The sequence below is a fragment of the Pleurodeles waltl genome, chromosome 2_1 (assembly GCF_031143425.1).
Source record: "Pleurodeles waltl isolate 20211129_DDA chromosome 2_1, aPleWal1.hap1.20221129, whole genome shotgun sequence".
Classification (NCBI taxonomy): domain Eukaryota; kingdom Metazoa; phylum Chordata; class Amphibia; order Caudata; family Salamandridae; genus Pleurodeles; species Pleurodeles waltl.
Window position 1 is genome coordinate 653,160,203 of NC_090438.1, and position 27,930 is coordinate 653,188,132.

The 27,930-nt window shown below is 42.9% G+C and overlaps 1 protein-coding gene across 1 annotated transcript; it reads right to left on the reverse strand.

Annotated features, from left to right (window-relative positions):
• Nucleotides 1-1,182: 1,182 nt before the first annotated feature.
• On the reverse strand, nt 1,183-27,605 carry IGFBP1 (insulin like growth factor binding protein 1). The gene is made up of 4 exons (XM_069216196.1): nt 27,045-27,605; nt 12,851-13,029; nt 8,744-8,872; nt 1,183-5,722 (listed from the first exon to the last, which is right to left on the reverse strand). Exons 1-4 carry the CDS (start codon nt 27,400-27,402, stop codon nt 5,591-5,593), a joined length of 798 nt encoding a protein of 265 aa, XP_069072297.1. The 5' UTR covers nt 27,403-27,605; the 3' UTR covers nt 1,183-5,590.
• Between the last annotated feature and the right edge of the window lie 325 nt (nt 27,606-27,930).

The following is a 27,930-nucleotide window of genomic DNA, read 5'->3' on the forward strand; positions in this document are numbered from 1 at the left end:
TTGATTTATTTTAATTTTGGGGAAAGAATTCAATGAAATCAATATCTACATTGGTCAAGTACTTAAGGTACAGGACAAGTGATTTTCAGTGCTACTTTTATTATAAAAAGGCTAAATCTTACAGTTTTAGCTGACCCACAGTTCAGTATACCTATTACATGTGGCACAAGCGTATCCAACTGGTGCATCAACAATTCAGGGGTGAAGCTGATTGGGGCCTGGGTTCGGAGTCTGTGGTACAGTGGTGTAATGAAGAGGGCTTTCTCAACACATACGAAAGGAATGCAGATAGTGTTCTCTGTGACACCTCAGCTAATTCTGCATGTGTGCTATGAAAATAATGTGATGCCGGTAAGTTAAGTGCAGCAAGCAATTTATTGTGAGCTGTTATTTCATGCGACCTACTTGCAGTTGGGCCAAGCAAGGACGCAATTTGAGCAAGGCGCCTCGCTATTATGTCCCATCCTAGCCTATAATTGTGTTTTGTCTTCTCCTCAAGTTTCTCAAACAGTGTAATACACAATTTTTAGCTGTTTTCTCTTTGCAACAACCCCTATGTCTTAATTTCTGCCATTTACAGTAGTCAAAAACTCTTTCTGCTGATTGCAGCCCCAGTTTGTTTTTAGAGGAGTTCTTTAAATATTGTAATGGGGTTTAAAAATCTGCTCAAAATGCTTGCACCTGCTTTCATTTTGTTATGTTCTCTAAGGACTTTTGCGTGGGTACTCATTTGTGTTACTTCGCATCGTTTTAGTAGTAGTGGGATGGTCTTTGCTGTCAGAGGGTGTTTGAACTATCCCCTCCACAAAACACCCACTCGACAAGCATTATTGAGGATTTTGTGGTACTCAACACAAAGCTTGTTTGCACTCCACTCAGCTTTCTTTTCAAAATATCTATTTCTTTTGAAAGTAGACCGCTGTCGCCATTTGAGCTACTTTGGACTACAAAGTGCCACTTAATATTACTAGTACATGTACAACACAATAGTAAATCAGAGCTGGAAGTTGTATCGCTTTTACATCAACCATCTGTTGCAAATGAACATTCTCAAGCTTTCGACTGAGATTCGACAAAAGTGGAAAAAGGTACCTCACTATCGTATATTTCACAAAATAACCCAGCTATTTTAAAACATGAACTAGCAAAGATATCTACCAGAAAATAACACAGAACAAATGATTTTCAGTGCTACTTTTATTATAAAAAGGCTAAATTTTACAGTTTTATCAATATGGTATATTTCACAAAATAACCCAGCTATTTTAAAACATGAACTAGAAAAGATATTTAACAGAACATAACACAGGACAAGTGATTTTCAGTGCTAATTTTATTATAAAAAGGCTAAATCTTACAGTTTTATCAGAACGAAATACATAATATTTCAATTTGTCCCATTGCAGTGTTGTTTATACAGTGCAGGGGATCGCATTAGCAGCATAATGTCACATACACCACAACACACATATAGGGTTTTTGACAACCAAAATATACAAATATAGATCAAACATTTACATAGCAGCAAAGTGAATGTCAGAGCTGCATAACAGTCAACTTTAGGGATAACGTGCTCCCATTCGAAATTATTCTCATTTACAAAAGAAAAGCCTGCTTCAATAAATAATTACAAATATGTTTATAGACGTCGACTGATAAGCAGCTAAGAGCATAATTAACTGAATAATACTCTTCCTAACTGCTGATAAATCTGCACCATGTCACAGACAAGTTAAATATGAAAAAATAAATATGAGGCCTGGTGTTATGGTAGAGTGTGTTCTAAAAGCAATAATGATAAAAGACCTATCTTTAAAAAAGTGACCCAGATGTTACATAATTTTTATGAGCTGGAAATGTGCTAAATATGTCAGGGCAAGACACAGGACAATGATCGAGCCGATAGTGCTTGCTATCACGTGACCACCCTGAGTGGCAGGATATTTAGTCTATGAGGTGCTGATACGATCCATCTCCAAACTACAAAGGCTTGGGAGTGCACTGATCTGAGCAGACAAATACATCAGTTGTCTGCAGAACGACCTGCATAACCTCTAGACATAAACCTGGAAGTGTGGTGTGAGCGGGGGTGCTTCTCTTCCACAGGTGTGTCCTTGAGGGTTGCTAGGCAAGCATGCCTCGCTTTCTGAAGCCCTCAAGTTACAACAAGGTAAAGGCACTTGGTCATTTAGCGATACCCCACAAACTAGGGTCTAGCTACAATGAAAAGTGATGCCGCGCACTGCTGTGCCAAAATTGGCAGCACCGCTCTGCGTCACTTTATAAACAGAGGGTACATTGTATTTAAGGGAATACGGCGCATCCCTGCATTTCCCCCTGCACTGGCGCTAAATTTAGCTGCCAGCGCCAACGCATGCATCCTTGCACCATCAGGCAAGGATGTCCGTGTTGAGGGGTGTGATTGTTTATGTGCAAGAAGGTGTCCCTTCTTGGACATATACAATCACTAATGGCGCTTTTGCACTTCTGCGTGTGCTGCACAATGCAGAACACACAGAAGTGACAAACCATAATTTTCAAATGATTGTTTATGTGCAGGAAGGGACACCTTCTCACATATAAACAATCATTTCTGGCATTTTGCTTTTTTATGTGTGCGGCAGAATGCAGCACACATGGAAAAATCAAAAAACAAGAAGGAATAAAATTATTCCTCCTCGTGGTGCCCTGTTAGATTTTAGGGCTGCCTCAGGTTTACAATGTTTACAACATTTCGTAAATCTGAGGCAGCGTCAAAAGGCAATTAATGTTGCTGTGGCACACCCACAGCAACACTCACTGCATGCCCCTTCCACGCACAGTGCTGTGTGAGAAGGGGCCGTATTTATAAGGTGGTGTTAAGCCACAAAAAGTGGCTTAACGTCACTTGGTAAATACGGTGCTTTGCTTAGCACCACAGGAGCGTCACTAAAAGTGACACTCCTGTGGCGCTAGGGGCCTATAAATACGACCCTAAAAGTGAAAGTCACTTTAGAATTGTTAGCCTGCATTGTTGCACACTGCATTTTTTGTCATAGCATCTCGAAGGAAGAAACATAGACATTAAAATAAATAGCACATATATTACAGACATATTTGCTTTGGTGTTGCTATTGTAAAGCTGAACTTAAGTATATGTGGCCGGTTGTAAGGGCGTTTGTGAGTTGCGTTAAGTAAATCTAAAAATATTTACAAAACTCTAGTACATCCTGCTGCCTTCTGTGAACGATGTTCATCTGTGTCCCTCTTTGTGAATCGTGTACTTCTCTGAGCACAGCCTTCACCTGGCTTATACAAGCAATTCAGCTGGAAGGGCTTCTTACTTAACTGATCTATCAAAAAGGATTTTATGGATGCCATTACTTTATTGCAGTACGTTCTGCCTTTGAAATCATTAGATGGCAAATTAGTTTTTCATGAAAATGAAGTTCAAAAAAGGAGTTAAAATATATTAGAAATTAATGGTGGAAAATTTTACTATTTCAATGCACACGATTCTCAAACTTAAATGCCCAAGTTAAACCATTTTCAAGGATTTAAGAAAACAGGATTGATGAAATTTCACTGCTGAAAAGGCAATTGCAAGTATAGAAATTCTTCCACTGTGGTGTAATTTCCATAATTGCTAATTTAGTGGTAGTGGTGAGTCTATATATGCTCGTAAGTGGTCCTGTCTGCACAAGAAAGTGAACATCTGAAAACAGTTACATTTCTGTTTGTTCAGATCCCTCTTACAGGTAGTTTATCTCCTTTGAAACACAGGCAAGGTTACACTATTCAAGGGAAGAAGTAAGTGTGTTTTCAGTTAGAGAAAATAAATATTGAATGCACTTATAAATGATGAGGATTCCACATTTGGAAAAAAAAATCCCCAGGGAGAAATAAAAAGTTAAATGTATTAATACACATTGGAAACAAATGTATTCATTTTAAATATATCAGATTCTGGAAATTGTGCATGTGTAAATTTTATTCAATCTGACAAAGATGAAGATTTCAGTAGGGGCTCATGTTATACTTCGGAAATTCTGCAAAAGTAAAACATTTGTTCCAAGTGTAGGAGTAACTCTAACAGCAAAAATGTTCACCCTTTACAGCCATGGTTTTGTGAGTGGATCTCATTGTTAAGCTCGAATTTCTGATTATTTAATTTAAAAAAAGTTGCTAAATTTGTGAAGCTCTATGCAAGTTTTGTAGTAAAAGCACAGTTATTTGATTGATAACATTATCTTAACACCCGTAGCTGCCATTCTGCATAGTGTTCCCTCAATGGCCAAAGATTTACATTTTTGTGGATAAATTACATCTGGCAAATGGTTTACCAAACAGGTAGTAGTGCTTATGTTTTGGAAAAGATGTTTGCTGATGCTGTCTCTCCATTATCAACTCTTTACAGAAATATATGCAAAGATAAAGATCTGCTTAGGCTCAGCTTTGAAACTTTTTTAAACGTGTGTCCTCTGTATTCCTCTTTACCTTACTATAACGTGCTGGCTGAAGTGTTAAACAAGAAACATTACTAAATGGCATGCTTTATTCCTAGGGCCTTTTCATAAAGCATTTTTCAATCATAAATATGCTTGTGTGGGAGGCAAATATTTGGAAAGGCCAACTAGAAACACCCAGTTCTGTATAACTTCACAGTGGGTGCTGAGGAAACAGAATGACACTTGTATTTGATATGCTAATGTGCATAGAGGATTACGTGACCATGTTATTTTTCACCTCTAAGCAGTTCTGTGGAAGTTATAACTTAGTGTAAGAGTCTGAGGGCCTGATTTAGAGTTTGGCGGATAAGGTTACTCTGTCACAAACGCAACTGATATCCTGGCCCCCCGTATTACGATTCCATTATGTCCAAGAGATATCATAATACGCCGGAGGAGATACCCATTATGTTTGTGACCGAGTAACGTGTCCTACAAACTCTAAATCAGACCCTGAGTGAAAAATGATGCTGTTGAATCCAAATATTTTGACATTAAAAGCAGGATTAAACTGCAAGTTCATTAATTTTTTTATAAAAAAATGAAAGTATGAATAGATTCAAATCAAATAACAAAACTCAAAATCTTTTAACACGTAATCAGTGCTTCAGAATATTTTTTTTCTTTTGAGTATTTCTTTGTGTCAGGTGTACAAACGAAATATGCAATCTTAAATAAAGAAAGGTTTCCAGTAACAAAACTGTGTTTTCCTCGAGTGTTATTCAAGACAAGATTACATAATAAAAATAATCTTTTACACGAAATAAAAAATGCAGATCATATCAGATCCTTAATATTAAGTATTTAAATATAAAGATATGAAAGCTCTCTTTAAATATACAGATATATAATAGATATATAAAATAGAAAAAAATCAGGGTCAAACAAATTCATAACCTTCTGTAATATAAAACAAACTGTAAAATAAATAATTCAATAATTATACAATCCAGGTACTCTGGGTATGGTATGGTTCCGCAATATTACACAACCTGTTAACTCTGTGGAATGCACAGGCTTAAAATTCTACACTGAAGGTATTCTGTTGAGTACAATGTGTCCATTTGTATTCAGAGCCATTTAATGCAATGGTGAAACAGGATTCATTCCTGCACACTCAGATGCTGCTGGCAATTGGGATCTCCTCTCAGTTCAGGGGATCCTGGAATCCGTTTTCCATTCAAGGGGTAAACACACCAGCATTTGCCACGTTCACCATCCAAGGAAGACTCACACTACAGTAAGAAAAATGGTAATGTTTGAGATTGTACACATCAGGAAACGTATTAATTTACATCATAGAACCTGTGCTGAGCGTCACCAAGCATCCATCAATGCACTTCACAGTTATGGCAAAGTTGATGCAACTAGGGGTGTTGGTCTTTGCTGAGCAAGGTTTCAAGAAAAGCACACAGGAGAGAGTTTCTAAAGAGTGTGCTTTGGTAATCAATAAAAGGTCTCTCCACCTTTGTTTACAATGTTCTGGAAGAGTGTTCCCTTTGCCATGTTAACTTACAATTAGTCATATGTGGATGGTCAGCAAAAAGCACTTATTACCATTCCATATCAAAACTACATATTTTGCTGCCTCTAACAGTTTTCCTCCCCATTCTTGAAGTATGTGACCAATTATGCAAACTCAGTTCTGCTTGTTGAAATGGACACTTCATTGAAAGATTTGGCTAAGAAGCACTTCTGTTACTGAGACCTCTTTTCACCTTTTGAGGTGCTGTACACTTGTAGACCTGAACAGTGTAAAGGTTACACTACTGACAAGTCTTGAGTATCCAAATCTAAAGATTGCTTTAGAGAACAAGTGAGGCAATATATCACACTTCTACGTGTGTTTATATTAGGAGTCATTCCAGAACATGTACAGATATTAAAGAAAGGATAACATCAAAGCCAGTTGCTCTGGCTTTAATGTGTGAGAGTATTCCAACAGCATTTGTGTTCATATATTAAAGCCCTACCTATTGGGTTTGCCAGTATTTGTAAATCCCTGTCTATGAAGCACTTAAACCAACAAAATGCCAATTGTTACTAAAATTGTTTTTAAAACGTGTGATGCTTCTGTGTACTTTTGAGATATAAAATAGCCCCGTATTCGCTTTAATGCAATATACCCATAGCAGATGGAATATTACATTAAACAGCCAAGAGCATGAAGTGAAAGTGAAATACTGCTCTGGACGTAGCCAGAGCCCACTCTATGCATAATTTAAAGAGTTGGTACAGACAGGTTTGCAGACAACTGTTCTGTCACGCCAGACCTAAAAATGGACCCCAAATCCTGGAGCCAGGATTATCTTTCCTGGATAAACTGTCCCTCAGTAGCTGTCAATATTGTAGTCTCCAGAAAATGAATAAATACAACTGTCAAAAACACACTTCACAGAGAACATAATTTTAGGTTAGATCTTTCTGTGGATGCTATTTCTCGTTTTTATCAGAAATTTCTAGTTGTGCACCTCTTTCATCACCTTCTCCCATATTTTCTTTACTCCTTTGTGCTTTGTATCTGGTTTCTGACATGCTGCCTTCATCATTTGTCTATGTTTTTGAACATCCATCATTTTTTGCTGTACATCTCCACTCTTTCTACCTTACGTGCGGTGTTCCTGACATGGTGCTGGATTCCAAGAGTAAATCAGGTGTACTCCTGGGTCAATCCTGGCTTATTCCTGGAATCTCGAATTAAAGCTAGAGTAGTACAAGAGCGAGTGTTATCATATGTAGGCAGGAGTGCTGAATTGCTGTGTGAGAACTTAAATGGAAGCCAGTATAAATCGCACGCCCAATGCACAAATAAACAAGACTACTCTGCCATGCCACTTTCGCAATGAACTCTAACTGGACATGTCGCATACCAAGCTGATGTTTTTGTACACCTGTGCTTGGCAGTAGTATAACTTTTTACTCCTCTTAAGGAAAAATGATAGCTAGAATATTTTGTAAATTGTTTTTGTTTCATCGACCAAATATAAGATTTTTAAAAATAACATACTTGTAATGCTCAGCAACAGACACGTGTGCATTGTTTCCTTCCCTCAAGAAATCATCTTACATAAGACACCAGGGCCCATATTTATACTTTTTGACGCTAAACTGCGCTAACGCAGTTTAGCGTCAAAAAGTTTTGCGCCGTCTAACGCCATTCTGAAGCGCCATGCGGGCGCCGTATTTATGGAATGGCGTTAGACGGCGCAATCAGACCGGCGCTGCCTGGTTTGCGTGGGAAAAAACCACGTAGACCAGACAGCGCCGGCGTAGGGGGAAAATGGCGCATGGGCGTCTTAAAATGGGGCAAGTCAGGTTACGTCGAAAAAATCGTCTTAACCCGACTTGCGCCATTTTTTAACGACGCCCATCCCCCATCAACATGACTCCTATCATTGTAAAGATAGGAGTCATGCCCCCTTGCCCAATGGCCATGCCCAGGGGACTTCTGTCCCCTGGGCATGGTCATTGGGCATAGTGGCATGTAGGGGGGCACAAATAAGGCCCCCCTATGCCACCAAAATAAAATATAAAAAATAATAAATTATACTTACCTGAACTTACCTGAATGTCCCTGGGGTGGGTCCCTCCATCCTTGGGGGTCCTCCTGGGGTGGGCAAGGGTGGCAGGGGGGGTCCCTGGGGGCATGGGAGGGCACCTGTGGGCTCATTTTGAGCCCACAGGCCCCTTAACGCCTGCCCTGAGCAGGCGTTAAAAAGTGGCGCAAATGCGCCGTTTTTAGCCACGCCAACTCCCGGGCGTCTCTTTTGCCCGGGAGTATAAATACCACGTAAAGGCCTGGGAGTCATTTTTTAGACGGGAACGCCTCCCTTGCATATCATTAACGCAAGGAAGGGGTTCACGCTAAAAAATGACGCACATTCCGGGAACTTTGACGCTATTCGCCTCTAACGCCATAGTATAAATATGGCGTTAGTTGGCGTTAGTTTTGCGTCGAAATTGCGTCAAAAAAAACGACGCAATTTCGGCGCAAACGGAGTATAAATATGGCCCCAGGTCTTCATGACTACCAAGGAGGGACACATTTTCAGAGTTATATTGCTCATCTACACTCCACTTACGAGGAAGGAGGCTTGTTTATAAGCCTACAGCGCCACCAAATGGTACAACAGCCCCTCTAGAACGATTTTCACAAATTCAGGCTTATTGGTCTCTTTGTTAGGCACCAACTTCAGACAACGGCATTTAATTTTGATTAGAAGGTTCTGTGACACAATTAATGGGAATTGAGTTACCTGTTTGCTGTGATAAAATCCGTTCTTGTTGCAGTTGGGGATGTAAAATCTGTAAATCTCTTCACCTGTCCTCTGTTGTGCTTTGGCGAGTTTGTCCATTGTTCTGTAGAGTTCTTTCTGGCACGGCCCCTGAAAGAAGAATGCATTATAAATATGAGCATCAAGGCACGGCAACAAACCACTTTCATTTAAGCAGTCATCAATTATTCTTTGCGCTTTAAGTTGTCACTGGGAAACGTTTGTATGAAACAATATCCTTGGTGAAATTGTAATCCCCGATGTGTTTGTCACACAATAATCAGCTAAGGGTCAGATTCACAAATTCACAAATATTTTGTTCAGTCAAGGCGTGCTTCACTCCAGTCTTACTCCGAAATTCCAGGAATTAACAGCATTACTCCTGCAATTCAGTAGGAACCCAATATTGCTACAAGATTACTTCACAGCAAAATGTCTGTGAACCAAGCCCTTAGTAAACAAATAATCTGTATTTTCTGTTTGAATCTTGCCTATATCAAAAGGCCCGATTCACAAGCATTAGTCTATGAGTTGCTGTGACTTATTCTTGTAGTACAAAAGAAAGCTATCAGTAGACCTGACTTACCAACTGAAGATCACAAGTGAGGCAAAAGTAAGTCACTATAAACCCTCTAGCGAAAACCAATGTAAAGATAAAGGGCCTGATTGATAAAGATGCAGTTTTCAGCAGTGTGGCTTACTTTTGTAGTACTCCTGGATTCCTGGTTTACTCCTGGCTTACTACTTAAATCCAAAAGTAAGCACGGAATATGTCACAGCAAATTCTGTGTGAATCAGCCCCAGTGTTTTACCAGTGTTTTTACCTATTTTACATATTCCCAAACATATTCATTGTATATGTGTAAACTCTGAATGTTATAAGGTAGATGGTAATGTGGTGTGGTAGCCAGGTACATTGCTGACATAATTTGTGTCCTTACTCTACTTTTGCATACTATACACACTGGGTATTTCACAAAGATTAGGGTAAGAGTAGGTGTGACTTAGTCTTGTCATACTCCTAGCTTATTCTTACATTTCATGAGTAAGTCACAAGTATTCCTGTTATACACAGGGATTGCTCATCAAATTGACTGAGTGAGCCAGAGGTACAATAGTAAGTCACAGCAAAATCTTTGTTTATCTGTCCCGTTGCCAACAGCATATAAGGGCATGGTTACATTTGCTGGTGACATCAAGGGCCCCATTTACTAGAAAGTGGCGCAGAACCACATTTGGCAGCGCCGTGCTGCATCACTCCGTACTTAAGACAAGACGGTGCACCCCTGTGTTTTCTCTAGCACTGGTAATAAATTTAGCTAGGGTCTTGTAAATGAGGCCCTAAGTGCTTTTAAGAGGCTCTGAGGTGATGTGTTTGACTCCCTGGAAACATTTCACACTGTACAAAACATTGAAATTTGAAAACATAATTGTGTCCTGAAGGACAAAAAATAAGAAATACGTCGAACCTCTCCATCACATACTGTGGCCCACATGAGCAGTATATTGTGCCTTTCCCAAAAGATGAGGTTCAACTGATCTCTGTGTTTGTCTCTTATTGTTCGGTAGTAGAATTGGCAAAAGGAATAAGGGACTCCTGGCCTGCATTTACCCACATTCAGTCACAAGATGTCACTCGCGTTCCGTCACGCTGACATAAACACGTTTCCTTGTAACAGGACCGCAGGCTGAGAATTTGTCTTAGGCCGGACGGCCAATATAGTTAAGTTTCTTATCACGAAAACACAAGAGTGCGCTGCTTACACATTTTTTAATTTCGGTAACCAAGGGATGTGTTCATTTAATGAGTCTACGGCAGTCTGAGAGGGTCGAAGAGCAGTAATTACGCTAACAGTAACCAAACAAAAGAAAACTACTTAAGAAGGTCCAATTAACCAAAGTCTCGAATTCATCACAGTATTTTTGTAAAATACATTTGATTAAAAAAAATTCACATTCCAAAGGTGGCTTCCCTTTAAATGGGCCATAAATTACATTACGGGACTCGTGCGCCATCAAGTGGTAATTTGTAAGAAGTCCAAGTACAACTTCGGAATGGATGAGCCTACATCCTTGGATTAATGTTAATTATTGCGTGGTTGGAGCAGGTTGCATAACGATAATCAAATAATGAGGTGGTACAAAATACTCCTATTGCATGATAGAAGAGATCTGCTATATGGAGTTTACTTTTTTGTTAGGATTAGCGGCAGACCAATCTATTGCCGGAAATATGACGAATATTCAAGGGACTTCTGTAATATAATGAGGGCACTTGCGAATCCCACGCAGGCCACTAAACACACATACAGTTGTAATAGGACTCTGGTGCCCCACCTAGAAATCAAGAGCATTTTAAATATGTGGGCCAACCAGGAGCATCTGGCAGTACATGATGTATTGAATACATAAAATGCTAGTAGTGGGTTGTCACCAGTAAGCTACTGTTCTTTCTTAGACCATTCCCTATCATAACATATAGCAGCGGTCCCCAAACTTTTTAGAACCCCAATGTACTTTTTAGGACAAACGTTCGTGACCCACCTAACTTTATTGACGATAAGGAGGGACAATTTTCAATATAACAAAAGCATTGTGTGGTAGTGCACTGTCATTTACAGGCAGCACATTTTCTATTGAAGTGGCCTTTAACTTTGCAAAGACATGCTGTTTTACTGATAAAACTATACAACACACAAATGATAACGTGTGAAAATTAGGTTTCTGTGAATATATATCATGTGTGCATCACCAAACAATATGTCGATTTGTGTTGTTCTTTTTAAAATCTCTGTTTCCACCACACTTCAGATTTACAAAAAAGTGCCTCATTTCTGCTGCCCTCACTGCTGAATGAATGCACTTTTATAGGTATGTACATTTTGATGTGTGATGCAAAAGCCATAACGTCACACTTTCCTGTACTCCAGCAAGATTGTTAGATAATTCACTTTAAAAACGCCTCTTACTTTGCAGTCAGAGAAAGAAAAGTAAACACTAATCTTGTGAACAGCAATTTGGCAGAAAACATATAACCTGTCATTTGACCTCTGTCTTTGAAAGATCAAATGTGAAAGATAAATACAGAATTTAAAAGAATCTTTATTTATTGCTCGGACTTTCTCATTCCAGCAAAAATCGACTGGTCACACACCATTGGGTCCCTAATCTTAATTTTGAAAGCACTGCCTGATAGCATAACACTAGATTTGTACTTTCCGACTTTTAAGTAGAACAGTTTTTGATTAGCTTTAAGTTTTGATCATTAACCTTGATAATATTTTAATGATTAAATTAATATCACTTTAACTTGATGTGGACCTTTTATGTGTATCACTTAACTATAATATTGTTTTACTTAATTATTTCACATATTCCTCATTGAGGGAAATTTTAATAGCTAAATATTAAATAAGTAGTAAAAAATATAAATATAAATTAATGTTAAAATATATTAAAATAGTAGGTAGCTATTATTTATATTTACATATTTATTATGGATTTAATTCATTTGTTTATATTTGTAACTAAATTACATAATTTAATTTAACATTATTTAACATAGGTCTTTATTTTAAGTCCCTACCACCATTATTGTCTATGGCAGAGTGCTGCAGTAGCAGTAATTATCCCTGCTGGGCCTACTATAAAAAAGCAAGTTACTATAAATGTAAAAGTTACTACAGAAGTGCAGCTTGTAAATATCTCAAAGTAGTAAACGTACTCAAAAGTGTAAGTTACCTTTGTAAATCAGGCCCTCAGTTTCCTATGGAACATTTTTTCTTATCTAGAGGCTGCCTGTTATGTACCTTGGGCATGAAAAAGCTAAACTGAAAAGTCATTTCACTTGATAAAATCCCATCTAACTTGTCAGTGGGAAAGATATACAAACCATTTTTTGAGTACTGTGAAAACTGGGAGCAGGAAGTGACTGCAATGCCAAAGGAAATCTGAACATTTTGCCCCTCTGCAGAACGGCTCCCTGGATCTCTTGCATTGTTACATCCTGCTGTGTTATCAAATTTGCTATTATCATGTCTATGCCCTTCTAGTATAGCATGCAGTGATTTTGTTCATCTCTTTCCTCACCTGCTGCTCTTTCCACTTTTTCCTTTCAAGAAGTCTCTTTGCTTTCATGCGTTCATAAGCGCTGTTGGTGTTCAGTGAGTCTTCTTTGTCATAGCCGCCAGACACAGAGGGCCGGAAGTTCGACTGCATTTGGTCTTGCGTGAGATCAGTGCTTTCGTGCTCAGTAGATTCCTTGGTATCTGCCAATAGCAAATTCATTGTCATTAGTCTGACTGGAACTGTGTACTATATGGCTTATGCAAGTGGTAACATTCCAAAAATCCATAAGCTTTTACAAAAAGGTAGACAGTAATTTTTACAGCACCTCCTACCCTACGGTTTGTCAATTTATAGTACTCAATTGAAAGAGGTCATTTCCATGTTGCCCAATTCAACAGGATTCAGTTTGTCAGCCTTGGAGTTTTGAAAAGTTAAATAGTTTTGCTAGGATTCAAACCTGTGACATATTGGATACTGATAGACTCATGTAGTGTAAATTTGTCTCAGTGAGCCATACCACAGTTAAAGAGTATGTACTGCATGTGTGACACCATTAAAGAGAGTTGGGGTACTAAAATGCTTGAACTCTCTCTGCCTAGGAGAGGATAATCATGTACTAAACGTGTCCCACATTGTGCTATACATATCTGCTTTCACTTCAGGTCAGATAGTGAAGGTCAATGCCAGTTTCATAAAGTGGGGGTTTCTCTAACCCCCAATACCCAACCAACTGTAATGAAAATGCACAGAGAACATTACTGCAGACTCCTAATTATGGTTTATTTGACAATCAGCACTGAAACGCTCAATTATCAGGAGAATTTTCTGTCAGCAGCATATACAAACGTGCAACAACATACACTAAAACTGAAGATTGATGATGCACCACAAAACCTTCATTGTGAATATGGTCAAACATGTTTGGGTGACTCAAGAGCGGAATGTTCAAAACTGGTCTGAGTGACCCTTTGAGGGCATTGTTAAGTGCCTTAGCATGATTGCGACGCCATAGCTAATCAGATTTGGGTGACCCAGTGTGGGCATGACCCAATACTTTTGGTTGACCCAGGAGGAATTGTGTACAGGTTTGCATGAAGCAGAGCCCCCCTCTCACCCCCCCCAAAAAAAACATATGTTTCACTCAGCAATGGCATGTCGATAGTTTTGGGTGATTCAGTGAAGGCATCACCCAACAGTTTTGGACGACCCAGTGAGGGCATAGCCTACAAGATTTCAGTGACCCAATATGTACATTACTCAACAGTCTTGGGTGGCTCAGTGAAAGTAAAGCTCAATATATTTAGGGGATCCAGCACTCACATAATCCAGTAGATGAGGGAACCATCAAGGGTCTGGTCCTCAGAGAATCGTGGCAAAATGACGTAGTTGCCTAACAGGTCTGAGTGACCCAACAAGAGCCCAATAGCTTTATTGAGTGGATAAAGGCATGGCACCTTTGTCTCTTCTGATTCTTTGACATCTTCAGGGAAATTATAAGCATACAAAGGAACTTATTTAGCTCAGTTGTTTATATTGACACTGCATAGAGCACCATAACGTATTCCAATGGCACAGCAATAGCAGAAGATGATTCAAGAGGTACAGCCAAAAAACATTCACTTGCTTGATTTCTTTTTGCGGCCTAGTCCTATTTTCCTCTATTAGAAGCACAATTTTGTTATTGTTGTGCCCTTTTTTGTAACTTTAGGAAGAAAATTGATAGAGGGTTATGCTATTCTAGCCAGAACTACCTTTATATAGGAAACCAGGAATGCACACAGATTCCTAGAGTGATGTTCTGACAGAGTGACAGAGAAACTGTGGAAAATGTGTGTTTCCTTTGATATAGATTGTCTGCTTCCAAAGTGAGGTCATAACTTCAATGTGCCTTAATGTTTCAATTTTTGATGAAGGTCACTCGAAAACCAATGTTGGTCAAAAATGGTTCCAAGCAGGAGCTTTACTTTGAAACTGATAGTCTTATAGCTGTCAGTTGTTCACATGGCCACAGCATGAAATATGTTGGGACGTGAAGCTTCACTTTTCCATATATATGTGGCCAACAGCCTAAACGCCCCAGCATGCTGAGAGGTGCTGACTGAAAAGGAAACACACCCAATGAGCTTATTTCACCCCCATGGCACAGGGTAATGTTACAGCTATATATGTTATGGTATTTTGCATAAATATATACATATTCGAAAACACATGCATACCTTGATTATAAAAACAGACAAGCATTGGATAGGCCAATAGGTCTGGTGGTGGGTGTCAGCCTTTTGGCTTGTCAATATGTGTTCTGTTCTGCCATAGTTTTGCACATATGTATTGTTGGGGGTATCTGTCATTCCCTGTTCAATCTGAAAAAAAAATGCTAATATCATTTTAGTATCAGAAAGCACACATTGCCGTATTAGCCCCTGGAATTATAGGGAACTACTTTGTGTGTGGATGTACTCATTGTGAAAGGGATGAACATCCGTCACTCACAGTGAGCTTAGCCCATGGCTGAAGTGGGCTGACCCACTGTAAATGACACAAAAACAGACCAATGGATGAAGAGTTCTGGCAGAAAGCCCATAAAAGTAATTATGTTATATGTATAAAATCAAAGGCCCATATTTATACTTTTTGACGCACAACTGCGCCAACGCAGTTGTGCGTCAAAAATTTTAACGCCGGCAAACGCCATTCCAAAGCGCCATGTGGGCACCTTATTTATTGAATGACGTTAGCCGGCGCAGCTGACTGGTGTGCGCCAAAAAAAATTACTCACACCAGGCAGCGCCGGCGTAGGGGAAAATGGAGCTAGGGCGTCAAAAAATGGGGCAAGTCAGGTCTGAGGCAAAATTTTGGCCTCAACCCGATTTGCGCCAATTTTTTGGACGCCCAACCCCCATTGAAATGACTTCTGTCTCAGCAAAGACAGGAGTCATGCCCCCTTGCCCAATGGCCATGCCTAGGGGACTTAGTCCCCTGGGCATGGTCATTGGGCATAGTGGCATGTATGGGGGCACAAATCAGGCCCCCGTATGCCACAAAAAAATTACGAAAAAAATACTTACCTGAACTTACCTTTCCTTCCCTGGGATGGGTCCCTCCATCCTTGGGTGTCCTCCTGGGGTGGGCAAGGGTGGCAGGGGGTGTCCCTGGGGGCATGGGAGGGCACCTCTGGGCTCCTTCTGAGCCCACAGGTCCCTTAATGCCTGCCCTGACCCAGGCGTTAAAAAACGGTGCCCATCAGGCTGGGCGCCGCTTTTTAAGGCCTGCCCCCTCCTGTGCGTCAAAATGACATCACAGTTTAAATAAGGCGCACAGGCCTTAAAGTCATTTTTTGGAAGGGAACGCCTACCTTGCATATAATTAACGCAAGGCTGGTTCCCCCTTCTAAAAAATGACGCACATGGTGGAACTTTGACGCCCGCGGGGTCGGACGTCAAAGTATAAATATGGGGCAGTGTTTGCGCCGATTGTGCGTCAAAAATTTTGACGCACATTCGGCGCAAAGAGAGTATAAATATGCCCCAAAGTGCCTTAGCTAATGCCACATGTAAAATGTGCAATGTGCTGATATGTCTATGGGAAAAGGAAAAGCACAATAAATCTCAGGAAGTCGGGGTACTAGAGGCCAAAATGGTATTTAATTTGCCAACACGAAGTTGTTGTGTGGAAAAAATGGGCTATAATTTAATTGCTACACGTCAATAGGGATGAAGACATGGTGCGGTGGCCTAGCATTAAGCTGCAGTAAGACTTCATATTCCTTGCTTTGCCTTTCAGTGTATATATGCAGTTTTACAGGATCAGTGCAATGTCTAGTATTGATTAACCGTAATTCCTTCACAAGGCACGGACGCATAATTCTGTCCCTTGCCTAGTAGAAATATGTATCAGCAAAAAATGAACAAATTACTTCCTTTGTGAAACCACAAAACATAAGCTGAAAATCAGTCGCTGAATATCAACTTTCCAGGCCCAGACAAGACAAGTATTAAAGGAAATGATTGTTTAAAGAAAGCAAATGCTGAAACTTGATTTCTATGCCCATGTTGAATCAACTTCCTTGTTGTAATAGTTTATGAAAAATATCTCACACCACCGAGGAATCGTTTAATTGTTTTAAGAGTCATTTCCTTAATAAACATGTCTTGGTCTTCGTTCAAGTAAGGTCTTATGTAAGATCCAATTTGATTTTTCTTGCCTTTGTTAAGTTTTTTGTATCGGCTATGAGTTGCTGTCATTTAGGAGCTCTGTAACTTTGGATGTTCAGTTATAGAGGACAGCGTCATCTGTTATATCGTCAAACTAAACAGTGGGGTGCCCAATGATGTACTTATTGACTTTTTCATTTTATTTAAGGGCAGTTAAAATCAAAGATCAAAATCTGCTCAAAAGAACAGTCATGGCACATAAAACTGTCAATTGTTTCCTTGGTTAAATTGAATATGTGCAGCAGGGGCGTGCTTAAACATGCATTGTGAAACGTGTTAGGTTAAGTGGTATTGGTTTTTTAACAAGCCATGTTGAAGAAAGAGCGATTGGAAATACAAATTGCCTTTTTTTTTTTTAATACAACAGAGGCTTGGCTTGCGGCCAGGCCTTCCACCCAACCCCCATCTCCTGCCAACACCATACTGTGCACAGACTTTGGCCCTGCACATCAGGGGGCTGGCCACAGGGCCAGGCCTGCAGACAAGCCCTGCTCCCAACCCGCCCAGATACTGCCAACCCCAAGCAAGGTTGGTTGAGTGTGTGTAATTTTTATTTCCATTGGGCTCTGGATTCGCAGCTCCGCTACTGGATTTGCAGATTCGTTCTGGATCCATGGTTCCATCATAGATTTACATGGGGGTGGACACTCTGAACACTGTGTTGGATCCACGGATCAGCCCAAAAAAATATCTGGCAATTTATCACCCATGGTGTCGTCCCTCAGGGACCCCTCCATATGTTCTCTGGAGTCAGGATACCGCTAGCCTAGCCCCTTAGCTCACTTTTCAGTGTTATTTTCCCCCCACCCCACAGAGCCCACAAACAAAATGGTGGCCGCAACTTTTCTCTCAGAATGTGGCCAGACAATCAGGGTCTTTCTTTGGTACGCAGATTCGCTGTTCTGCACGGAGGATCTGCGGATCCTCTGGGTCCCTAGATATCTATGTTTATTTTTCCTTTAATATCTCTAAAACTACTGAACGGATTTACACCAAATCACAAAAAGCAACCTTTCAGGACCAAAAGGTAGCTTTATGTCAAATTTGATAGAGTTCCCTCCAGCGGTTCTAGCTGTAGTCATCTTCAAAATCCCTATGGGAAAATGCATGAAGGAAGTGCATTTTTTCTACCCCCTCCCCTTTTTCTTTGCCCCGCTTGATAAGTTGCCCTGAACCTTTCGAGACAGCAGCTGAACCAACTATTGTATTTGTTTTTAATATTTTGTGAAGATTTGTCAATCAGCGCCAAAGTTATTGGCAAAACAAACAAAGCTCTTCCTATAGAAACTAGGTCCTAACTCTGTAACTACCTACTGGCGATTGCCAGTAGCTAAAATATACATGTATATTTATATCAGAATCACACTCACACAGTTCGTGAAGATAGCGGGCATTCTAAGTAATAAAGTTGATCATAATATGCAGTAATTCATCCAATGTGTAATCTGGTGTCACCATAAAACCAGAAGATTACCCAACACATTTCAGTAAAACTGTCTTGATCACATATATATCAAAGTAAAGAAACAAAAGAAAGGATAAGTTGCACAAAAAAAGCAACAAAGGTGAAACAAAAATGAAAGGAAAAACAATTAAAGTAACCAATTAATAACATCAAAATAAATTATGATATAATTGCTTATGCATATACATAGGATGATGAAACTGTGTGTAAACTGTGAGAGTCATCACTGGTAAAACATGTTCATGCCTGAGCATCTTTGTGTTTTCCCTAACACTACTAGTATACATCGCCTTTTAAATATGAGTTTGTGTCAAAATCCATGGGTGGATGCACAGGAACGCCCGTGGAACACCTAATTGGTGCAAAGTAATGTGCTTCACTTTTTCTTACAAAGCCACATACATCGACATTTGCATGCTTTTTAAATGTCAAAAAGATTTTGTGCTGGGGTTGCCTATATGTGTTCATGCTTAACTATAAACAAAGGCTTCTTATTTCATCTGGGAAGATGTATTTCAACTGCATACATCCTTAGCACTTCATACAATAAAGTACTGAAATGGATGGTGATTGTAACAGATGTAGGGATCTTCATCTCATTTAAAACTTGAAAGGCTAATAGTCAAAGCCTCTGGAAATATGCAAATTCTGTGACCGTGTCCTTTTGCGCATATGTATGGATTTACTGAAATTGTCACGTAATCCACCAACTGCAGCATAATTTGGACATTCTTTAGAGATGAAGTAGATCAAAAGTTACTAAAAATGCTACATGTGGTGCTCTGAAGTGAGAGACATTTTGCAAAGATTAAGTCGTCATTTTTTATTACGCTTTGCTGTAATCAGGTGCTAAACTGGTTGTCATGAGGTGAAAGTTTTGTCTAAACAATAATAATTGTTCTGGTATTCAAGGTCTTCAAACGCTGAACCAAAGTGTCAAGTGATATTTCGTGCTAAACTGCTTTCTAAAACCCAGATGCAATACTTCTGAAATCCACTAAGGGACTATAAAAGTCAGAGACGTGTTGTAAGGGGTAAATGTGTACAGTGCAGTTATTTCCTAGTTTAGCACGAGGTACCCATCTGACCTGCCTTTTTCCCAAACCGCCTGATGTGTCCAGCAGCCTTGAAGATATTCCAACACTATGGGAAAGTGCCCTGCCCTTGCATCTCTACCCGGACATCCTTGTGCGTATTTAACTTCCGAGCGACCACTCTCACAGGTCCCTGTGCAAGACATGATGTCCACTCCGCGTCATTTGGAGGATCACACATTGTTCTGCAGGAAGAACACAGTCGAGCAGCTCGCCTCCATTTCCTGGCTGCTTAAAATATTTGTGGAAACTCAACGGGCGTCACTACGTCCTCGGGGGATTCAGGGACGCCTGACCTGAGTTCCCAGGATTAAAAGCGGACCTCAATTGCAGTCACCGGAATTGCAAAGCCTGCCCGTTCGGGCCGTGAGAGCCAAGGCAGCGCCATGACTTGTCTCAGCTGCTCCTTCCGGGTCTCAAAACTAAAAGGGGCTCGTACTTTGCAAAGACGGGCACAACGTCAATTGGCAATTAACATGCGTAATGGATCGGATAAACAGCCTTCACACAGAGACCCTTGACTGACAGGGAGGCTCGGAAACCCCTTTCAGGCTGAGGTGGGAGTTGGGGACATAATGGACTCCTGTCACGTTCAGTGTGAATTCTGGGTACAATGTGAGCTCAAAAGGGGAAATGAGACAGAGGGGGCCTTAGAGAGGTCAGGGAACGTGGTGCCTGGAGGTGGGGGCACAGGTTCCGTTATGGGTATAGAGGAGCGCACAGAAGAGTTGATGGCTATGAGGTTCGAAAAAGGCAAACCCCCTCTCCCCCGGGCAGAGCAGGCCCCTGCGAGGTTCCGGCAAGACAAGGCTTAGGGGCAGACGCTCCTGGGATAGTCGGGGCGTGGCTTCAGGGTAGTGGTATACCACCGTAATAATTTCATTTTCTGATGTGTAGTGTGATACAGGTGCTTTCCGTCGGGTTTGTGAGATGTTTGGCGGATTTCACATCGGATCTTTGCATGCACACACTGGCAAAAATACACACACGCACTCAACCCTGTTTTGGAAGTTTCCCCAAATGTTGTACTCCTACCTATCCGCATTCCTTACCCTTTCTACTGCCCCCTCAAATCCCTCTCATGCACCCTGCTCGTCGTATACTATATTTTAACATTATTCAACAGTATGCTTGTTTGGAAATCTGAAGCTTCTGGGAGGGTAGGTGATGACCCGTGAGGGTCTGGTAGGCCTAAGGCAGAGCGAGCCCTTGTGAGAGTCATACTAGACTCGCCTCCTTGGGCGGGAGTGAAAGCTTGGGTGAGCTTCTAAGGAGGGTATTTTAATTGGGTATGTCTAGCAGGGAAAGCATGGAGCAAGTGTGGCACTATCTCAACTGCTGCTGGACTGGTTTAAACAACACACGTTCTAAACCATCATTAAATATCATTGAACCGGTATTGGCTCAACTGGAGACCCTCACTGCAGAATGCAGCTCGTATTGGACACCTCTTCTAAAACCTTCACTGTAAATATATCCATATTGCGTTGAAATAATTTTAACTTACTGAAAGATGGTGTGCTTCCGTAAAAAGTGTAATTTCGTCCTGTCCTTAAGCTTAAGGACACGAGTACTTTACCCATGCAATTCTTTGTCGGTGATATGAGTGAAAGTCAACCTGGATCAATTGGTCACGTCTGCAAGGGGTGCATTTTATTTCATGCGATTAAGTATGTGTCTGGTGACATCGATCGCCAGAGAGCCTATTGCAGGGACTCCACAAAAGAAAAAGATAGGGTCTAGCTGACTGATGTGGCTGCAGTAACTAGTGACGTAGGGACTGTTCACTTGCAAAGAAACCGTTTGACTTCTGACACTTGAACTAACCGTGCGATCTTGCGCACAAGACATATATGCCCTTTAAGGTCACTTTCCAAAATTAAGAATGCTCTCAAATACGCTGAACATTAGCATTACAGCCATTTTACGATATGTTATTTCGTGGACAACGTTGATCACAACAGCCAGCATAAATGAGGAGTACGAAACGAATGAGGTGCGAACACATCCTCAGATTCGTGAGACCACTTTTGGGACGTCTCTTGTTTAAAATGTAGCTGATGCTATTTCGGCACTAGGTGTAGTCACAGAGCTCTGTGCGCTGAAAACTGCGGCCCTGCTGGGTAAGAAGTGAACTCTGTGGGGAGAGGGAGAAGTGTGGCAGTCTTTATGGGTGCACTTCACTGGCATTGTCTTACAACCTTGGCTAGACTTCCCTGAATTTACTTTATGTATTTCTGCTGATTTATACGGTGCTCTTTTGATGGGGTAACCGAATGCTTTATGTAAGGATTTACACAAGATAGGGCGGAGGCATAAATAAACCATTTAAATTACATAGTGGCAGTGAGAGCTCGCTTCGCAGATGGAAACCTGTCCTTGGACGCCCAATTGCAGGTGTTGTACAAATGCTTTTAAATCACTTGTGTCTTTCATGTTTCAGAAAAAAAAGCACAGAGAGGCGTTACACTATAATACTTAATATAACTATACTTCCAGTGCATTCAGGTGTACAAATGTTCTTTTAAACCACTCCTATTAATCTCCATACTGTGCAATGTTCTTAATAGGAAAACTCCCATTTAAGAGTAATGCTGAAATGCTCGGTCTCTCTTGCACTATCCTCGCGTCACGCTTGTTCGGGTTCCTTTTTAACTAATCCCCTCCAGTGTGACTCTATGATTCAAAGCGCGGGACAGTGCCAAAAGCCGGTTCTGCGGACGCAGCACAATGCATCAAAGCGGCCCGACTGGCGTTGGGCTGCTCCACGCACACTGATGCAACGGGACTGACGCAAGAGCGCCGTGGGCGGCAGAGGCGCGTCCCCGGGTGTGAGGCGGGAAGGGCCGAAGAGCTCTGTCCGTCAGACATTGTCTGCGCCACGAGGCAGAGAACAGCCTTTGTGTCCTCGAATCGTATGCCTGTTCTGAGGAACTGATGCAACGTCTGCACAGATTGCACGGTGCGCAGGGCCTTAATCTAGGGCACTATCCACTTTAAAAGCAACACACAATGCGATAACTCTAAAAACCAGAGTAGAAAAGGTTAATTTGACAGGGAGAGATTTATACAATGGTGCTGCAAATCGCAAACCAGGGAGGTACTGTGTGTTCGGATTTGCATTGAAGTTGATACTATAAAACCAGCAGGCGCGCAATTTTCTGCTCGTACTCACCACTTCTCCGATTATTTTTGCCTACAAACTGCTTGTGGGCCTAAATTATCCGTACAGCCTTTATTTGAGAAGATATTTCATTTATAGTATTATTTAGATAACCAGGGCCCACGTTCAAAATTACTCCGTCAGAAAAGAGTGGTCTAAGGAGGAGTCTGAGTTTCCCAGTCATGCTATTACTCTTATTGAAATCCAACATGCAGGATTACAAATCTCCTCGCTCTTTTTTGCTTAGCCTTTTATTAGTCAAAAACTGGTTAAATGAGTACCACTGACCTGGTATATATTAGCAACGGTTATCCACGTGCCTAAACTGTATTCGGTCGTGGACGTGTACACATATTATACTTCGGGCGAGTGAATCAAATTTTCTCGCAATCTCTTTTTACAAGCAGAATAGGCCATTCTAATTTGCTCTTACCCTCCAACAAGCGCTTTTGGCCCCTAGAATGAATACAATTCCAGAGGGGTTTCGTTGAGAAAGGAAATGTGCATTTTGCTGAAGCAACCCGTTTGAGAACAGAAGAAAACATTATTAAATATGGGGAATAATGCATATTAAAAACAGAATCCAGTATCTTTTGACCGGGGCTATCTCACATTTTTGTTATGGATGCATGAAAAGACCAATAGCAAACTCCTCAACTAATTCGCTTGAAACACTCATGTCCACTGTTTAAGACCATTGGTGACGCTGAGGGTTAGTTAGCACCTTCAAGTAAAATTACACACGTTTTAGTCTGTGATTTATGCCGTGCAAACGTTGCAGGCGCGCAGGGCCGTCCAATGAAGGATGGAAAGTTACGTAGTCTCAAGGCAGGATGAGACCGGTTTCCAGCGCCGCTCAGGCAGCAGGGTTACGTATTAGCGCGGGCGCCTTCCAGATGCAGGGAGAGAGCTACCAACAGCCATGTGCTCTGTCTCCACGCCCAGTGGTACGAGGTGACTTTCGGGTGGCATTCACTAAACACGTCTATACGCCGTAACCGAAATACCGGTAGCGCCGTTCTTCTTTAAAGGATGCTTTGAATCTGCCTACAATGTTCTAAAACGAAACTTTGCAACGTTTTGCCTGCCTCTCGCTCGTTCTTGTGTACTTGAGGACATAAGGAGCACGCGGCACCGCGTAGTGCCAGCGTGTTAGGGTGATGCGCCGATGGGAAGGAAGGGGGACAGGACATGAGGTGGCGGGTATGAGAGAGTCCTTGAGGCTGGTCCAGGGTAGGATTCGGCGCTGTTCGAGACTTGTCCAAAGCTGCAGGACCAAGCTTGCCGCTCTTTTAAAGTGGTCTTCCTAATTAGTGCCCGGCACAGCTGTCGTTGGCCATGGGGCGTAACACAGGCTCTCGCAGTGCATTTGGGTCACTATCCTTCAGGGAGGCCCTCGGGTAATCCAAGTTTATAGATTTCTTTGAGTTAAGGAGTCTCTGGGGCCCCTTGCTCCAATCTGCTGGGCATTGCGCCACTGAAGCCCAGGCTCAAGCCGCCCCTCTCCCCAACACACACATCCCTAAACACACCCTATGCTGATACAAGATGGCTGTGAGTCCCCGCACATCATGTGGGTCTTACATCCGGAAGCACAGAGGCGCTGTTAACCATTCTCACTTTTCACTCGTTTCCAACCGAGTCTCAACCCTGATCAGTTTCTACTTTAGAGTAGACATCTACGTTTATCAATAACCACGACACCTTTTCACTCATGTGCACACTTATCTCGGGTCTGTCATGGATCCGAGTTCAGAGACTGAAGCAGAAGCTGTGGCACACCAGGGGCCAGAGTCTTTGTAGACCGTGTCTATAAGCACGTGCATCTGCCCCCAGCGTGGTCATTGTGCTAGGTGGATGCCCTCTCCGTGTTTTATGCTAGCCGTGCTCTTTGTCTACGCACTATGCATCCTTTAGGATCAGTGGATGACAATCCTCATCACCACCCTCCCTGCGTCCCCTCGAGTATCTGCTCTTTGTCTCCCAAGTGCATGTGTGATGCAGTCCTGAAAGCCTCCGTCCCCCCGAATTCGCAGTCCCTTTAGCTTCCTGCGTCCCAAGTGTTTCTCGCTACGTTCCTTGATCCCATGAGGCTTCTTCGTGCCATTCATCTAAGGTGTGCTGTGTGACCTCAACGCCTCCGTACTATACCCGTCCCAGCCATTGACTTTGTACCGTGCCCCATTTCTAAATGCGAAGCCCCTCCAGCGTTGCCTACTGCGCCATGGCAGGTGCCCACTAAGCTGTGCGCCCTTTCATGCACCCATTATGTATGCTTCATCATCTCTTTTTCTTGTGCGCCCTTCCACGCACCCATTAGCTATCCTGCTCCATCCCTACTTGTTGCTCGCCCTACCACGCACCCAATAGCTATGGTCCTTCATCTCTCCACTTGTGCGCCCTTCGAGGCACCCATTAGCTGTGCTCCTCCATCTCTTCTTCTTGTGCGCACCTCCATGCACCCATGAGCTATGCTCCTCCATCTCTTCTTCTTGTTCACGCTTCAGTGCACCCCTTAGCAGAAGCAATCTGCTCCTTCATCTCTCCACTTGTGCGCCCTTCGAGGCATCCATTAGCTGTGCTCCTCCGTCTCTCTACTTCTTCGCCCTTCCGTGCACCAATGAGCTATCTTTTTCCATCGCTCTACTTGTTGTGCGCCCTTCCAGGGATCCATAGGCTATGTACCTCCATCTTTACTTGTTATGCGCCCTTTCAGGCACCCATTAGCTATGCTTCTGCATCTGTACTTGTGCGCCCCTCCAAGCACCTACTAGCTATGCTTCTTCATTTGTACTTCTTTTGCGCCCTTCCGGGCACCCATTAGTTATGTGCCTCCACCTCTACTCGTTCGCCTTTCGAAGTACCAGTTATGTTCTGAATCTCGTTTTGTCTCTACGTACCTCACTCTCACCTGTCCCATATTTGTCACTAGGCATCCTTGTCTCTCCCTGTGTGGTGTTCTCTCCGTGGCTCTCTATGCGCAATGCACCTAAAGTCAATACACAGCCCCTTCAGTTATATGCTGCCAACCCCTGTCCTGCTCCCATTTTGCTAGCCTCAACCAACCCCATGCCGTTTCTCATTGACTATGTACCGCAGTCCCTCTATCGCAATAAAAGTTCCATGCCTACATCTCTGTTCTTAATGGACCCACTTCTGAATCCAGTGTTCCACCCGACTCCTCTGATGCCCTCAATAGTATACGCCTTTCCCGGTTTTCCATATCCAAAGCCACCTCTACTTCCTATGTACAACGCTTCGTTACTGCTTTCAGTGCCCATGCATTCTCCTGTGTTCCCTGTGTAGCAGCCACCGGCTATGCCACATGGTCTCTCTTATTCAGTGTAGCACGCGCTTTCCCTGGCTGCCCATATATGGCGTCCTTTATTTCTTATGCATCATCCACATTGTCTGGCTGTTCGTGTCTCATCCTTTCACTGCTCCTTATGCACTATGCTCTTATTTGGCATTTATGCCCATGCATCACCCATTGCTAGGAAGGCAAAATTAGTCATCCCCGATGCTCTCCATAGCAGCCCCTTCCTCTACTGTCAATACCCTTCATGCCTTTCGGGAATTTCTGTGCCCTGTAACCCCTTCTCTGAAGCTGGCATTTTGAATCCCATGCCACCACCCAGACTCCCAGCATGCGCACTCCTAGCTCTAGATATCACGTGATTACGTTCCAGGTTCTTCTCTCCCTCTCTCTTTCATCCTGCCCATTCCTTTACTCCCTGCACTGAGAGTAACCTCATCTGCTCCCTGTCATGCTCCCCCCTTTACTCTCCGCATATCAGGTCTGATTTTCTGGTCTTTCCCTGCCAAGCACCCTGTTTTCATCTCTGCAGCGGGCATTCTTCGTCAGCTCCCTCTGTGGCACGTACCCTCTTTAATATCTACGCCCGATGCCCCATCCTCTTCTCCACACGTACCAAGCAAGCACCCTTCCCTATGTCCGTGTCCCCTCCTAAAGTCTCTGTCATGCGCATTCCGTGTCTTTATAGCTCATGGCCACGCCGCTCTCCCCTAGGCTATAACCAGGTATGCTCGTTGCTTCTGCATATAGCACGTTCCCTTGAGCTGCTTTTATCACGTACCTCTCTGGTCTCAGTGCCCCCTCGTATGCCCTTGAAGACCATGCGCTCTTCTTCAGTCTCCGTGTGCCAACAGACAGTCCTGATGCGCGCTTCCTATTGGCGTGCGCTTCCACAAAAGTCCGTTTCCTCCCACCTCCCTTCATGCACTCTGTGCCACGTGCTTCTCCCCACCGCTCAGGCAGTACCTGTGACTGTGTCGGTGCTCCGCAGCCTCTCTGTTTCTTCCTGCTCCACGCATGTTCCCTGGCCCCTGGTGAGAGCGTGCAGTGGTCGGAGCTCGCCAGCGGCCACCTGGCAGCTGAGCCCGCGACCGCAGCGCGCAGTGTACACCCCGCAGGGTGCGCCGCGGGGCAGGGCACAGGTCAAGCAGCAGCCGCAGCCTGGTTCTCGCGCCAGCTCCGGACACTCAGGGGCCACTGGCGGACAGAGGGCCAGGCGCTCCTCTGAGCAGGGGGCGCAGCGGAAGAGCTCGGAGCCCTGCGCCTGTCGGAGCATAGCGCAGCAGCAGAGCAACCAGCAGCAGAGGGGCCAGGCAGCAGTCATCGTGGAAGGGTCCTTGAGGATGAGGTGCTTTCTTGTGCTGCTAAAAGGATCTAGTAATCTCTGCCTGCAGCTCTGCCCCAGAGAGAATTTATAGGCTGAGGCATGGCGCTCCCATCAGATTAACTATTTGCCAAGGAGGAGTGTATGCCGGCCGGCCTACCTGATTGGTGCCGGCCAGCGCTGCGGTGACACAGTCACTCCCCCTTTCCCATAGGTGCCGCAAAACTTCCGAGCTCACCTTCCACCTCCTGCCTCCGCCCCACCCTCCCTCCTCTCACAACTCTGCCGGGAATAGGAAGCCTGACAAACCCTGACCGGGATTCCCTCCTCCCCCTCAGAGGCAGCTGACAGACCCCCGGGAGAGTTTCTGTGTCGGCCTTTGGCCCCGGGTCACGGTGCTGGCTCGGGAGCGGTGGGGGCACACACTGAGTGATGCATCCCAGTGACGTGCGCAGACTGAAAGGACGTATGTTTTTATTGTGGAATGTTCCTGACAGCTTCCCCTTTACTACACTGTTGTCATCGTCA

Excerpts from the sequence above, each read along its gene's own strand:
- IGFBP1 (XM_069216196.1), bottom strand. The coding sequence starts at position 27,402 with ATGACTGCTGCCTGGCCCCTCTGCTGCTGGTTGCTCTGCTGCTGCGCT. Across the intron at positions 8,873-12,850 it reads AAAAGTGGAAAGAGCAGCAG|GGGCCGTGCCAGAAAGAACT; the intron begins GTGAGGAAAGAG and ends TTCTTCTTTCAG. Across the intron at positions 5,723-8,743 it reads GATTTTATCACAGCAAACAG|TGTGAGTCTTCCTTGGATGG; the intron begins GTAACTCAATTC and ends TTCTTACTGTAG.